Source organism: Oncorhynchus keta, chromosome 1, assembly GCF_023373465.1.
Source record: "Oncorhynchus keta strain PuntledgeMale-10-30-2019 chromosome 1, Oket_V2, whole genome shotgun sequence".
NCBI lineage: Eukaryota > Metazoa > Chordata > Actinopteri > Salmoniformes > Salmonidae > Oncorhynchus > Oncorhynchus keta.
The window spans coordinates 38376522-38391834 of record NC_068421.1 but is presented as its reverse complement, the minus strand read 5'-3'; the positions used below and the strand labels follow the sequence as shown (position 1 = coordinate 38391834).

The window sequence follows — 15313 nt, the reverse complement described above, 5'->3', positions numbered from 1 at the left end:
GGCCCTATTCCGTTAAGGTGTGGGCCAAGAAAATGATGTGTTACATGGTCTGACCACCAGATGTCACTCACGGCACACAAATGAATTCCTGTAGTGTCATAGCAACAGTACCGATACTCAGACAGGGACCTGTTAGGCATAACAGTTTATACATTTACACATTATTACATCACATAGAACTGACATATATTAAATTAAACATCAACAAAACTAATATGTTGATCTTTAACCTCTCTTTTTCTCCCTCCCTCCCTCCCTCCCCAGGACCTGGTACGGGCCGAGACATCAACGGCTCCGCCTGCCTTTCCCAGTCACTGTGGCTCCTCCTGGCCTCCATCACCTGCCTTCTCTTCAAGTGTTAATCACACCACCAACCTACCATTGTTATTACCTACCCAGTTATTACATTGAGACTGTTTGCGTAATGTAACACAAATCCTGATGTGCTCCGATGCACCAAACTAGATAATAAGAAGATAGAATGGGCTTATCAATAAGTTTTAGTAACAAAAAAAATATGAAATGGAGACAATGGAACAAACACTGCTTTTTCTAAGAAACATTTATTGCCATTTTAACATGCTGAAGTCTTGCTTTTCCGCTGTCATTACTCTTGTTTCAGTTGGGGTGGGGTTCATTGTATTTCGTCCAAATGAATACGTAAGTCTAAACCTCCAAGTGGCAGGGATTTCAGGTCAAGTACAACAATCATGGATATCTGCGAGAAGCACTGAGACATTCAAGTTACTGTTCCTTTCCTAATGGCATTTTACTGTATTGTTAAACGAAAAGGTCATTGTAACCAGTGCATTATCAGACATTATGAACTGGGTGATTCGAGCCCTGAATCCTGATTGGCCCGGCAGCCGTGGTATAACAGACCATATACCACAAAACATGTATTTTTACTTCTCTAATTACATTGGTAACCAGTTTATAATAGCAATAAGGCACCTCGGGGGTTTGTGGTATATGGCCTCCGCTTTGCGTCATACATAAGAACAGCCCTTAGCCGTGGTATATTGGCCATATACCACACCCCCTCGTGCCTTGTTGCTTAAATAATATGCCAATATCTGTCCAAAAATCGAAATTAAATAAATATAAAACAAAACAATCGATTTTAAACAGTTTATAATACACATTGTGTCAAAGCCAACACACTCCAGTCAACATTACAGAATAACAGTAGAACATCCAATGTTATACTTGGTATACTTCATTTCAATAGTGAAGTGATCATAACCGGGAGCAAATTGCCTCAGTTAGATACATGGCTTGCTGCCTCTAAATGAACTGCCTCATTTTTGGATGCATCAAAGGATGAGGATGCTCAATAACTGTGGACTAGCATGAGGTATGCTTTGGTGAACTACTCTTTGCAAAACCCTCATAGAAACGCTTAAAATGTGTGTTCATTCTTTATGTCGAAAAAGAAGACCTACTTTCAGGACCTTCTTCAAACAAAACATAGGTAATATTGATGCGTTACTGTAAATAATAAAAAATCAATTTAAAAAAAGTATTTCTGTATATGATAAAAAAATTAACTTGTTCCACCACTGTAACAAGACAAATAGTCATTATTGTTGCAGTGTATGTTGTTTGTATGATTACAAGCCACCTATATGCTGTTCAGTTTCTCTATGGCAAACTGTATTTAGCTTCAGAAATGGCCTGCCATATTAGCTTTTAGCCATCGTTCTCCATTTCATTTTGAGCTACAACAGTTATACTGCTGGAATTTGGACACAAATGACGTGCTTTTCTTTTCTGTGTGTGTGTGTGTGTGTGTCTTTTCATAATGACACGGAAATTCATAATTTATGGATTTATTTTCAGTCATTTCCGTTAATGGTGTATATACTTGAATCCAATGTCCTTATATATAAAGACAAATTGAATATGTCCATGTTTCTAAATAGGTCTGTAATTTGTTGATAATTAACTTGTAGTGTTCCAATGGAAGCAGCCCTTTGCACCATGCAAGTAAAGTCCACTAGAGATCAATGTTTTTAAAAGGGTTTAATCAGGTCAAGTTAGTACATTTATTGTACCTTTCCAACTAAATTGTCATTTTTTTGTTGTCTTTGATTGAGTAGGGCACGTAGATGTATTTGGTTTCTAGAATGAAAGCTCATTGGAGAGTGACCGCGAGCGGAATGACAAAATTACAACAAAGGCCAACAAAACAGCTAGGTCTCTTGATGACAGTGTCTACTGCTATTTGTCAAGTCAGTGTGTTCACAAAAACCAACCTGTAATGTAAGCAATGCTCTCTGAAATCTCATCATCGTTAAAAAAAACTCCACTGAATTCATACTGCTTTGGAACCGTGACTGTAAAGTAGTTGTCCATCTAAGCAGTCAGAGTTCTTTGCTCGAAAACAGACTCGCTGTATGTTAGCCTTAGTGCTATCCTGAGAATCTAACTGTGTGTCATCTCTGTAGTATCAATTACCCATAAAACAATGGACGCTAGGCCTACTGTACATCCTGCCTCTGGACGATAGTTTATTAACAAAATAATCTGATTAAGAAATGAATAATCTGTCTGTTCACTTCAATAAAGGGGTATGTATTATAATTTGATGGGAAGAGTTTTTACATGTCTGAATGGAAAGGCTTGTGGACTAGAATACGGTGCTGTACCTGTCTGCCTGGCAAAGCTAAAGCACTGGGGAAAGCAGTGGGCCGGTCTTGCACTGATTGACAGTCTCCCCAGCCAGTGAGCCATCAGACGTTCAGCTGAAGTCTTTCCCAAGAGGAGGGGTCTCACCTGACTGCACTGTACCCTGCCTGTATATACAGTCCCTGATCCCTTATGACTAAGACCTTGGGACTGATGTGTCTATCTAGATTCTTACTAATAATGAACATTGCATCCCATCGCTGTATAAAATTGGCTTGTGTGTGTGTGTGTGTGTGTGTGTGTGTGTGTGTGTGTGTGTGTGTGTGTGTGTGTGTGTGTGTGTGTGTGTGTGTGTGTGTGTGTGTGTGTGTGTGTGTGTGTGTGTGTGTGTGTGTGTGTGTGCACGCCCTGTTGAGTTACTTTGGCTTGTTTTAAGCCATTGAAAGAGATTCATGCGCCATGGATCACCAGTCATGTACGTTGGCCACACGTCTATCCATCCCACCAAGCTATGGTTACATGTGTAACCCACCATCTTATGATTTACCTCACCTGTATATAAACTGTTTTTAGAATATATTTAAGCTGAGTCTATCCCTAAATTCACTTTGTTGATAATTACCCACTGTAGGACACAGAGGAATGTCACATTTGTACTTCCCTTTGTCATAAGAATGGAATTCCTAGACAATTATACAATCATTACACAGCAATGTCCTGTTTTTCTATTTCCTTTGATTTATGGTAACGTTTGTTTGCGATTGGTTTCTAAAAATGGTATGTAAAAGGTATACGAGAAAAAATTTCAACACAAAATACATTTGTTTGAATTCAGTGTTCTGTATTTGAATGTGGATTGAGATGTCGACGAGTAAATCTTTTTGGAGAACGCTTGAGACACAGTATCTTCCTGGTACAATTGTGTTTATCACCATGTAACATGCAAATAAAATAATATACGTATTGTTAATTCTCATTGGGAGATTTGTGTCCAATACTATACATTTCTGGAGTGCTTGAAAAACTATAAATCTGTTTTGGAAAAGGAGAGTGGTTTCTATGACGCTTTCTAGCCAGTTAACTCTGGACATAGGAAATGACACTAACAAAGCGATCTGAACAGTGAGATCCCAGTCATTTGCATTGTCTCACGGAAATTATAGCCTTTATAGAAGGAAAGGGGACGTTATATGTGGACACTGATGAATGGATGGAGTCAATTCATTTTCTATTAACCTTTTGCGTTTTTATCTAACTTTTAAACCTCGAGGCCCCATTTGAGGGAAAGACTCGAGGGAAAGACGACTCAGGAGGAGAGGGTGGGGGCGTTACATTGACCCAAAGTTGCAAAGTAGCTTTTAAAGTGTAGTGATAGGATTGTAGCCAAATTTGAAATTCAATTCTTGAATTCACTCATGAAGTCGAGAATTAGCATTGAATTAAATTCGTATTGTAAAAACATTTAATCTTTGGAATTGAACTGGAATCGTATATTTACCAGTTAATGGTATGTTTTAAGATTTATTTTTAATAATTCCAACCTGTATTCCAGTATAGCTAGGCTGTCTGAACAGTGATATAATCAGCCTGAGGGAATAGAAGCTATAACTCTAAAACTCTGCAATAAGGATATAATCGAGACCCAAAAGTATAGCATTTGTTACTAATAAGCTAATTGCTGGGTAATGTTTCATACCAGGGATTCGATTCAATATATAGTACTGAAGAGCTGCTATACAACGTAATAGAAATGTAAAGCCCGAGTTAGTGGACTGCTTTCACAGTAAACACTGCATTGGTAAACACGATAGTGCTGTACTTCAGCAATACGGATTGAATCGAGACCCAAGCCCTAAGCTGCAGGAGCTATTACACTCCACTAGATGTCTCTAGATCTCATGAATAATAATACTATTATACTCTAATTTCATGGTTTATGTGAAAGTGGCTAATCATTAGCCTTCATTAGCAAATGTTTTGTTTGGCAGGTGAAATATATTCCACAACTTATGATGGTAATTGGCACATTGCTTTATTTTGAAAACAGACATTGAAACCATTTTTTTTAATTTTTTCACAAGTTAACTCCTCAGATTCAAACTGGACATTGCACTCACTGGGACATAGGAAAAGTGTTTTAGTTTTGTTTGTTTGATTTTCTTTTTAACATCAGTGCAAGAGTAATTCCAATTTATATCAAACTGTCATAACAACACCAAGGACATCAAAAAGAAGCCACATTTTATTTTGTATTGTGACTGTGAAAAGTTCCTCTCAGTGGAAGAGTTCCCATGCAACTTGTTAGATGGTTCATGCCAATCATGTACTTTGGAAGGGGGATTTTAGTTGTGGGGCCAACAACATTCATTTCATAGTATTCATCATTTTCTGTAAAGTCCTCAAAATCCCCTCAGACCTGTTAGTTGTATAAGTGAGGAAGGGGAAGTACCGACTACTCAAAGAACGTAAACCAAGCTTGATCAACTCAAGCAGAATATGAAAATGTCCTGTCCAGCTTTGTAGGGTTTTGAAACTCAGTTCAAAACATGGATACGTCCAACCATCGATTCAATCATGTAAGATACGGAACATACCCAAATCATAGCACGTATAGCTTGAACCAAAAAAGGCATGTTGGAAACTCCCCCAACGTAAGGAAAATCATCGCCACACAAAAACATGACAAACAAATAAAAACGGACTGTCTTCACATTCAGAAGGAGAAGAGTTACCCTTTAAATTCATTTGTAATCATAGTAATTATTTTCTCTATGTTAAACTTTCTCTTGGCCCTCCTTGGACTCCTGGTCTGCCTCTGCTGGGGCCTCAGCTGGTTGGGATTCTTCGGCAGCATCTGAAAGAAAGGAGAGAGAGCGAGAGAGAGAGAAAAAAAAAATCGTGTGAGAAAATATTATTGATCAGTAAGCGGTGAGGTGGAGACCTGTTTATTCTCAGTGGACTGTGTGAAATACAGTGATCAAGAGGCTACAGAGACCCATCATAAAGAGCTCTGTATATGCTTATATTTCACTTAATACTTAACATACTTACAAAAATACTTGTTTTGATGTTCCTTCCTCTCAGAACCTGCTAGGTGGGATTCCCAAGTCCAAAACTAAATCTAAAGAAATCCACCCTGTTTTTAGTACAGCTGGCCAACATCGATGATTCCCTGTGAGACTTAAGCATAGATCTAAATCAGATTTTTTTTTTACCCTTCAGAAATACTTGTAATAGGCATCTGATTATGAAAATAATCTGTTTTTGGAATTTGAAGTTTGTAGAAATTTTGGGGGGTAAACATTGCAAAAGTGCAACATTGGGCTTCAATGGAAGCAAAAATGTGTTGTAAGAAAACTGGAATTATATTAAAATCACATCAAAACGGATCCAAAACATTTACATGTGATGGAAAATATTGTTTAATGGTATATTAAACAAAGTCCTATTTTGTTTGAAATAGGAAATTGATCGACTTGACCAGTTCAAATTATTGTATTTAACTATTTAAGCATTTAACTATGTACAGTATGGATAACATATTTGGTTGTCCTTTCTGGGTTGTTTTGGAGAGATTACTCATCTTTCTTCTTTATCATAAAATGAATGGTCATCAATGGCAGTGTTCTCTTAATATATATATTCTTTTGATGTGTAGAAGGGACATCAAAGTTACTCCTGAAGTATTTGGTTGTCCTTATTATTTGCAGATAGATCTTGGCAGGGAAACAGTATTTGTTCTGGCAACCCTTCAAGCCTAATGTTGCATTTTTGCAGCACTTACAAAATTACATCTAGCTCAGAATGTTTTTTTTCTACATAATCACTACATCTTAAAGAATACAGGAAATATATTAAGTCGTGTACTTGCATGGATGGCTACAACATACTGCTTGTGCAGGTGACCAGTGTGGTCTCAGACGAGTGGACAGTTTATAATGTTTCAGAGGCTACTGCCACAATAATCATACCAACACACAAAAAAATACTACTAAGAGATGCACTGTGTTGTGTTTGGCATAATTGTTTAGAACCTGTATAAGATGCAATTTAGGGAAAATATTTTTGGGCAAAATTGGGTCTCACAGGTTTAAGATTTATTTTCACTATGATTATCTTCACGATGAGTTGTATGACCTTTAGAAGTTGTTTTCAATCAAAGCTATTGTCCTCTTTTCATGGAGGTAGTGATGTCATCCCGACTGCATTGACTTTAATCATCAGCATGACATCATCTTCGCTGGTCATCCTCTGGGAATCAGAGATGGAGCTAGACTTGTGTATGTGACTCATGATAGATGACTCACACAGCACTTAGTATTCTCCGGCACTCAATGGGCAGGTTTCAGGTAAGGGAGTGGTAAACCATGCAATCACTGTGAAAATATATACATTTCAACCCATCCTAGAAGATGAGCTCATTTATTATTTATTCCAATTTCTCTCTCTGGGGATCAATAAAGTTGATACCGTCATTCATTAACTCTTCATTAAAGTCTCCATCAATAATATTTCTGCGAAAGGTCTTGTTTCATTGTGTATAGACCCTGAACATTCCAGACAGATAATATAAACACCTCCACTGCTACATATTGAATACTAAAATATTTTGTTTTTCTCATTATTGTTGAGCACCCCTCCTTTCCTTTGTTTTTGCTGAAGCACAAAGGACCATCTGGACTCCACTAAAATATTGAATTTCATTTGCACTATATCCTTTCATTGGTCTTTATGACCTACATGTGTCTAGTGCTTCATATGATGGTTAGCCATTCAGGTCTTGCTTGTCTTCACGGTCTGCTGGTTTCAGTCTTAATTGACCAGTCTAAGTCATTTATCATTCACCAGTTTAAGTAATTTATCATTCGGTAAGCCTAATAACCATGGCCAGATATTCCACGTCTACACCAGAACGTGTAACTATGACAACCTGCAGACAGTGTAGCCTCTATGACCTAGTTTCTCCCAGTCCTGTCTAAGATTGTGTCCCAAATGGCAGCATGTACCCTATAAAGTGCACTACTTTTGACCAGGGCCCATGGGGTTCCGGTCAAAAGCAGTGCACTACATAGGGAATAGGGTGCCATTCAGAACTCAAAACATTGATCCTCCTGTAGAGGATTCTGCACATATTCCATTAGGTAGGCTACATCATACAGTCTGGGAGTTCTTGGACTGGAACAAGATAACCTACTGAGCCTTTCCCCTTTTCTGTCATACTGTTTAGTCTAAACTAATATAACCAATCAAAGATCATGTAAAGAGATTATGAGTAACATCTTGACATGATGTCATTTTGTACATTTGGCTCCCGGACAATTGTATTATTAATAATAAATGTATTATTCAAGCTATTGTGTAAACTATTTGGTTTGTGTTGTATTTGTAGCCTATTTCTAAGCTCATCTACATGGATGGGCATCTCAGAGACTGGGTTACAATAAGGCCTACCTTTTTTGTCTTGTGTTTGGTGAGGCTCCTCCTTATCAGCCGTCTCACTGACAGGAGCAGCAGGCACGTCGGCTTGTTTGGACTCCTCCTGGACAGCACCACCCTCCACGCTCTTTTCAGCACAATCAGTGGAGGGGATTTGGGCAGAAACCGGAGCTTCACTGCTGTCCACCTCTTTGGGCTTCTCCTTGGTGTTGCTGGGCTCTGCCTTGGCTTCCTCTTTGGGAGGCTCTGAAGGCGCCGCCGCTGCAGTGGGAGAGGCTGCTGCTGCCACAGGCGAGGTGGCTGCGGCTACGGGAGAGGTGGCGACAGGGGCAGGAGAGTTTGCTGGCTTTTCTGAGATGGGGCTTTTGGCTTGGCTTGTCTCATCCTCTTTAACATCAGTGGGGGTTTTTTCCTCGGCAGCCTGCTCAGTCGCAGGGGGGATGTCTTCCTTCTTCTCCTCCTCTCCGTCTGCCGCCTCCTTCGCTGCCTCCTCTGGGACAGCTGGACTGGCCTCCTCATCCTCCTCTCCATCTTTCATTTTTTTCCGGAGTATGTGTCCACGAAAGCTGGCCTGGATTTTGGTGGCCGCCTTGTGGGCTTTGTCCTCTGGTTTCTTCTCATCCTGCTTGATTTCCTGGTCAGCCTCTTCATTCTTCTCAACCTTGGGAAAAGAGACAGGACGTCAAGAAGTGATGAGCATATCTAACTAACAAGAATGTCAATTGCCTCTTCAAAGAACCAAACAGGTACCCTTCCGGTGACCTACTGAATCCTTAGAAAGCTGTTGAATCCCATCCTCATGGCTGAATGCGAAAGGTCTCCAGTGAAGTGATATCAGAGGCCCATACTCAACGGGCCTGCCAAATAGTGAGTGACAGTAACTATTGTATAGCCCTTCTCTATCAACGTCCAACCAATAGCTCCTCTTATCGTGGCAGATGAACAGGTCGCATTCCACTGTGGCGAACGGCCATTGGATGTCGTTCACGTACAATCCCAATGCTTCTGAAGAAGAACACTTCCAAAAGGCATCTCCAACAACACATCCCACCAACATACCCACCAACATACCCACCAACATACCCACCAACATACCCACCAACATACCCACCAACATACCCACCAACATACCCACCAACATACCCACCCACAATAGACACTAGGTTATGTGTAGAATTAAGGGAATTGAAGGTCGAATAAAAGGAGGATTGTTCAAGGCAGAAGGAGGTACAGTCCGAGCAGGCGGTGAGAGTGGGATGTAGATCTGAGCGGGGTTGTTCAGGTTTGGGTTGTAAAGAAGTTGGTGGTTATGACTGGAGCAGAGTTTAGGATAAGATGAGGAATAGGAGTGGGATAGGTGTTGAAGCCTGTACAGAGCGCCAAGATGTTACCTTTTATACAGTATCTGGGTCCATAGCTGGAGTGGTCCATCAAATAGAGGGCTGTGTTATGATTCTTATAAATCTAATGAAAAAGAAATGAAGTGAAAATAAGGGAAATGAACAATGTTGAAATTGACAAAGGGGGAAAAATAATGATCATTACATTCAAAATGAATGAATAAATAAACAGATCGTATTGATTTGAATTACGCATTTGTCTCACAACAGACAAATTATGTTAATCTGAAAATAATAGCGGGAACTAATGTAAGGCGAACATAACAGGCAGTGTGGCCTGAACCAAATCAAAGAGACTGGGACTCTAAATCCATGATGTGGCATTACATGTCTTTCACGATGTTACCCAATGTGATGATTTCACGAGGGGTCCTTGCTTCCTGTTATACAAACACATTTGTGGGTCTCGTTGCGTAATAAAGCAAAAAGTGCTGCATGTGGATCAGTTATGTTTTGATGATTCATCTCATTTCCAATTAGCCTTTGTTTTGCTGTTTTTAGATACTGCCATCAGTTACTATCATTATGTTGAATGCCACTTGAAATATCATAGTCACAATAAACATTTTGTTATTATTAATATGATATTCCAAATGACGTACATCGTTGTTTAATTACTAGATTCCTGGAGGCTGTGTTGTGGATCCATCTTTGGTTGCTACCTCGTCAAGATGCACCGCCATCCTCCCGTGAACGATCAAACGTTACCTTGACAACCAGAGTGCTACGTGTAAGTCATCTGCTGTTTTTGGCCAGTGGTTCCAAACCAGGAGTACGAGGACCCGTGCGGGTACTTGGCCTGTCCACTGGGGGTACTTGAGAAGACTCATGAGACCATAGGCTTACTGGTAAAATGCACATGAGGGGTTATACAGTAACCCGAAAAAGGTTGAAAACTACTGGTTTAGGCTATGAAAGACTATATGTCACCATGATTGACATTGCACCTGACCCCTTGGGAAAGCAGCCAATAGGAAACCATAAATCAGGCAGGGGCTGGCGGTTCCACCGGTGTGTGTGTGTGTGTGTGTGTGTGTGTGTGTGTGTGTGTGTGTGTGTGTGTGTGTGTGTGTGTGTGTGTGTGTGTGTGTGTGTGTGTGTGTGTGTGTGTGTGTGTGTGTGTGTGTGTGTGTGTGTGTGTGTGTTGTTTAGGAGGAGAAGATGTTTTAAATCACCTGCTACCAATAAATATATAACGTTTTTAAAGCCATGAAACTATATTATTTTTTAATAATTGAGTGAACTGAAGAGCTTTTATAGCTAATGGAGTAGTGAGATGTGATAGACTGTTCGTGTCTGGCACACCCTCACAGCCGTAATGGTACATTTAATATGAATGATCTCATAGGTGCTCACAATTGCCAAATTTTGGCTTAAGCACTTACTCAAACAGAAGGACTTATGGAGATTAAGAAGGGCAGCAGGTAACCTAGCGGTTAAGAGCGTTGGGCCAGTAACCAAAAGGTAGCTGGTTTGAATCCCTGAGCTGACTAGGTGAACAATCTGCCAATGTGCCCCTGAGCAAGGCACTTTCTGGAAAAGAGCATATACGAAAAATGTTTAGGGTCCCATGTGGTTCAGTTGGCGCTTGCAACACCAGGGCTGTAGGTTCAATTCCCACAGGGGGCCAGTGTGAAAAATGTATGCACTCACACTACTGTAAGTCACTCTGGATAAGAGCATCTAATAAACTGTAATTGTAAACTGTTTTGGGAATATGAGAGATTACATCATTTTGATATTGATGGGAAGATACTGTATTTCATTGTCCATTTGGGGATTTTAAATGAGTTTTTGTTTGTTCAGTCGGGTAAATGTATTGAGATCACCTATACTTTTTTGAATAAGATCATAGAACTCATTATATTGATTTTACAACAATTTTACCACAATCAATTGTCGCCTATTGACAGTAATATTGTCCATTCAACCCACAAAACAGTAAAGTCTACCTGCCATGTTATTAAGGTGGCTCCCCAAACTCGTGATGCAGACAAGTAATATGAATGGTAGGATGTCCAAGGCGATATATTTGCATATTTATGTCTGTTGTTTACCAATGAACCGACAGAAATGTAGAACATTCTTTTGAGAGACATATCAAAATGATATAATCGGAGTTCAGGAAATGTCTTCCAACCAGATGTCTGGGGAGACAAGCCTATATCCCTTTTAAACCTCAATCACTGAAGACCTAAAAAGAACAGATGTTACAAAGCATTGACATGTCAATTGAAACCCAGACTCCTGAGACGACTTCAGACAACCGTATTTAAACAACAGTCTGATTCCATTATGTCACTCGGTGCGTGATCTTTCCATTCATAGAATGAGCATGTCTCAAAACGGTCTGGCAGGAACACGAGTTGCATTTGCCCTTTTTCGATAGCCGACTGCCTGTATATGATACACCACCAAGAAAAGTCAGGCTACAGCATCTGAAAGACAAATGTGTACATCTCGGCCCCCCAGCCACTGTCCTTGGGTCAGCAACCCCGTGTGAACCACACCCCACGGTGGGTTTATGGATGGATCTTTCAAACGGTAGCCAGCCACCCCCCCCCACGTCAGACCGTTGTCTCAGTTTGGAAACATTTGGAGACTTTGCCACAGGATGGGAATGAGACCGCTGCTCGCACAAATGCACACAGTCGGTAGGTGTCCTCTTTTTGTTCTTATTCACTCAAGCAGACGCTCCCTAGCTCCTCCACATCGATGAATGCAGAGTGCTGACGCAAGGACAGAAGTATGTTGACATGCAAATGGTGTAGGCTTACATTGCTCTTATCTCAGTAAACCAACACTAACATCTGTGTGTGTGTGTTTCAATTGAGCCAGTCGATGTATTAAAAAGATAGCTTGGCTCTTACACGCCAACACTGAAACCAGACAGGGAGAGGGTCAAAAGGAAAGTCGGCCAAGAAATATATTGTCTGTCGACAGTATGTCGAGTAAATGTATATCCTTCAGTAAATCCCAGCATGATAAATGTCTGGTTTTCTAGTGGATGGGGACGAGAAAGACTACAGAGGCAGGCAGGCAGGCAGGCAGGCAGGCAGGCAGACAGACAGGCAGGGTTGAAGTCTGCAGCTGAATCTCCCCCATTCTCCCTGAGCTGCTACTACCCACTCACACAGCACCACACCCTTTCAACCAGCTGTCTCCTCTCCTCTCTCTCCTCCTGCAGGAGGGGGGGGGTTCAGGTGGAGGAGAATACATTCACCTATCCGCACAGCCCCATGCCTCTCCGACGCACGCCTTATTCCCAGGACGGTGAATTGATGAGTGTTGTACATGTTTTCGATGGCCCCAAGAGTGATGTTTGCAACCAGATAATACTCAATCATAATAGCCACCCTCATTTAATTAAATTAGTCTGCTCTCTCTCCCTTGAACAAAGGCTCCACAATCACGGCTGCTCTGACAGTGAGGGCTGGTGGCGCCCGTTGAAAAAGCCGGGTTGAGAGCAATCTCTCGTTGCACCATTTATATGCTTTCTGTTCATCTGTCTAAATCCCGGAGACTTCATTCATTCATTATCTAGTCCTCAAAAGCAGAAAGCAGAGAAAGGGCTGGATGCTGCATGGGAGGCGGTTTTCCCTGTGGCGAGCGTAGCGTACGATTCAGATAGCAGCATTGTGTGGAGATTGGGCTTAATGCAGTATTAAAGCTGTGTGTGTGTGTGTGTGTGTGAGAGAGAGAGAGAGAGAGTACAGAGAGAGAGAGAGAGAGAGAGAGAGAGAGAGAGAGAGAGAGAGAGAGAGAGAGAGAGAGAGAGAGAGAGAGAGATAGAGAGAGAGATACAGAGAGAGAGAGAGAGAGAGAGAGATACACAGAGAGAGAGAGAGATACAGAGAGAGAGAGAGAGAGAGAGAGAGAGATACACAGAGAGAGAGAGAGAGAGAGAGAGAGAGAGAGAGAGAGAGAGAGAGAGAGAGAGAGAGAGAGAGAGAGAGAGAGAGAGAGAGAGAGAGAGAGAGAGAGAGAGAGAGAGAGAGAGAGAGAGAGAGGGTTGCCTCACCCACTTCAGTTTAATGTGCAGTCTGGCTGAGCTAAAATGACTCATACATGCTGACATTTAAGCAAGCAGCAATCAGGTGTTGATGGAATCCAGTGCTTTATTAAGAAGCCAATAAAATCCCGACTACTCTAGATAGCTTCTGTAGATAGATAGCTCTGTGCTAATGAAAAATACCTTCTGAGAGCTACTTACATCAAGGTACTATCTCATACTGTACACCTCCAAGACTCACCCGTAGATTCACAACACCTTCCTTTTCTGAGAAAGGAGCTCTCTGGTATGTATTCATCTGTTTTTTTCCCCCCTCACAACTATGCACCCATAAAAATGTGTAGACCTAATTGACACCATACACTTTTAACCCCAGAACTGTGCTAATCCCTTTAAGGTCCTCATTTATTCCCACGAGACACGGTAGCCAGAGGAGTTGAGTCTTAAGTCAGTGGATCCTTACCCCACCCTTTTTCCTCAAACATGCCTCTCTATCCTCCTGTTTCTTAGAGATAACAACGAAATAGGATATTTTTTATTTTTTTTGCGGCCAATTAGTGCATCAACTAAAAGCAGCCGTAAGGGAATAAGACAGTATTGTGCTCAATGGAGGTGGTATCCTCATTCTTCATGTATCCCCTGATTACAGTACAAAGCAGCCAAGGCAATCATAGAAGGCAGCAAACAGGTGCATCAAGTGTCTATCAATACGTCTTTCAGTGTTTAAAGTAGTGGAATCGATAATAGTATAAAAGAGCACAGCATCATGTTACAGGCTCATCTTACTGCTAGTACAGTGTGAGGTCTGGCAGCATCGTGGCTACACTCATTCAAACATAATCACATTAACAAGGCGTGTCCGTTTTGCATCCGAGACATCACTGAAGTCCCAGTGAGCCAAGAAGACAAAAAAAAATAGACAAGCATATCCTCAGATCAGTTACGGATGTAATTAGTCCAAAAGTGGAACATTTTAGCCACATTTTTGAAAATGACAGCTATGAATGAGAGAATCTGTAAAGAAAGCAGTTACCGGTTTTGTTCTTCTTATGCAGCACAGCATACTTGTAATATCCTTTCTCTTTTCCCTTCTTTCTTTCCTTTTTGCCTTACACTTCTCTCTCACTCCCTCGCGCTCTTGCACACGCTCACTGGCTGTACCAACAGCTGAGTCGCCTAATGCTTTTACTCATCACAATTTGCACACACACTCACTGTCTGCCTGCTCGCGCCTCTCTCTGACTTGCTGGCTAACAATGACTACAAGCCCACCCTTTAAAACCCCTCCTTCCCTTCCCCTCCCTCTGTTCACGCCGACACCCCCTCCTTCTCTCTCTGTGATGAACCTATCCCCCTCTTCTCCCTCCCCCTCTCTCCTCCACAGGCGACCGGCATGCAGCCTTGCACTGGCGAGAGCTACAACCCCACCCTATACATGTCTCCTAGTGTGAATGACTGAATACATCCAATCTGTCAACAGACCATTCCCATTCTTCTGCTTTTCTCTCTTTTTTGAATTCCCTCCATACACTGGGGCGGTGGCCCTGTTGAATAGCTTTTATATTAAAGAGGGTATTTCCTGCTTAAATCCCACTCAGTCAGTGCTGTTGGTAAAGATCAATAAATAAGCCAAGCTCCAGTCTAAATTACCTATGCCAATTCCCTGTTCTGGCAGAGACACCGGCATGTTGCTGCCAATGAGGATGTGTGAAACAGAGTGATACTGCTCACACACCTCAATTTCTCTTCAGTGCTCTGTTCACATGGAAACACTACAAGCTCTCACAGTGGCGTGGCTATGGAGGAGAGGAGGAAGGCCGGGTGTGGCAGCAGC

The 15313-nt window shown here is 41.4% G+C and overlaps 2 protein-coding genes across 4 annotated transcripts in view; one reads left to right on the top strand and one right to left on the bottom strand.

The window, feature by feature from the left end:
* LOC118384704 (limbic system-associated membrane protein-like) overlaps positions 1-3607 on the top strand; it is a 1031328-nt gene extending 1027721 nt beyond the window's left edge. For all 3 annotated transcript variants that reach the window (XM_035771464.2, XM_035771456.2, XM_035771448.2), the window contains one exon: positions 265-3607. In XM_035771464.2, the coding sequence (XP_035627357.1) occupies positions 265-362 (98 nt within the window). In that variant the 3' untranslated portion in view covers positions 363-3607. The remainder of the gene's footprint in view (positions 1-264) is intronic.
* Positions 3608-4647: 1040 nt separating this feature from the next.
* On the bottom strand, positions 4648-14741 carry LOC118384724 (neuromodulin-like). The gene is made up of 3 exons (XM_035771477.2): positions 14513-14741; positions 8083-8728; positions 4648-5485 (listed from the first exon to the last, which is right to left on the bottom strand). Exons 1-3 carry the CDS (start codon positions 14540-14542, stop codon positions 5406-5408), a joined length of 756 nt encoding a protein of 251 aa, XP_035627370.1. The 5' UTR covers positions 14543-14741; the 3' UTR covers positions 4648-5405.
* Positions 14742-15313: the final 572 nt, after the last annotated feature.

What these genes read in the sequence shown, in the direction of transcription:
- LOC118384724 (XM_035771477.2), bottom strand. Translation starts at nt 14,542, where the DNA reads ATGCTGTGCTGCATAAGAAGAACAAAACCG. An exon ending in GCATAAGAAGAACAAAACCG is followed by an intron (nt 8,729 to 14,512) that starts GTAACTGCTTTC and finishes TCTTTTCCCAAG; the next exon opens with GTTGAGAAGAATGAAGAGGC. An exon ending in CCAAACACAAGACAAAAAAG is followed by an intron (nt 5,486 to 8,082) that starts GTAGGCCTTATT and finishes CCTTTCTTTCAG; the next exon opens with ATGCTGCCGAAGAATCCCAA.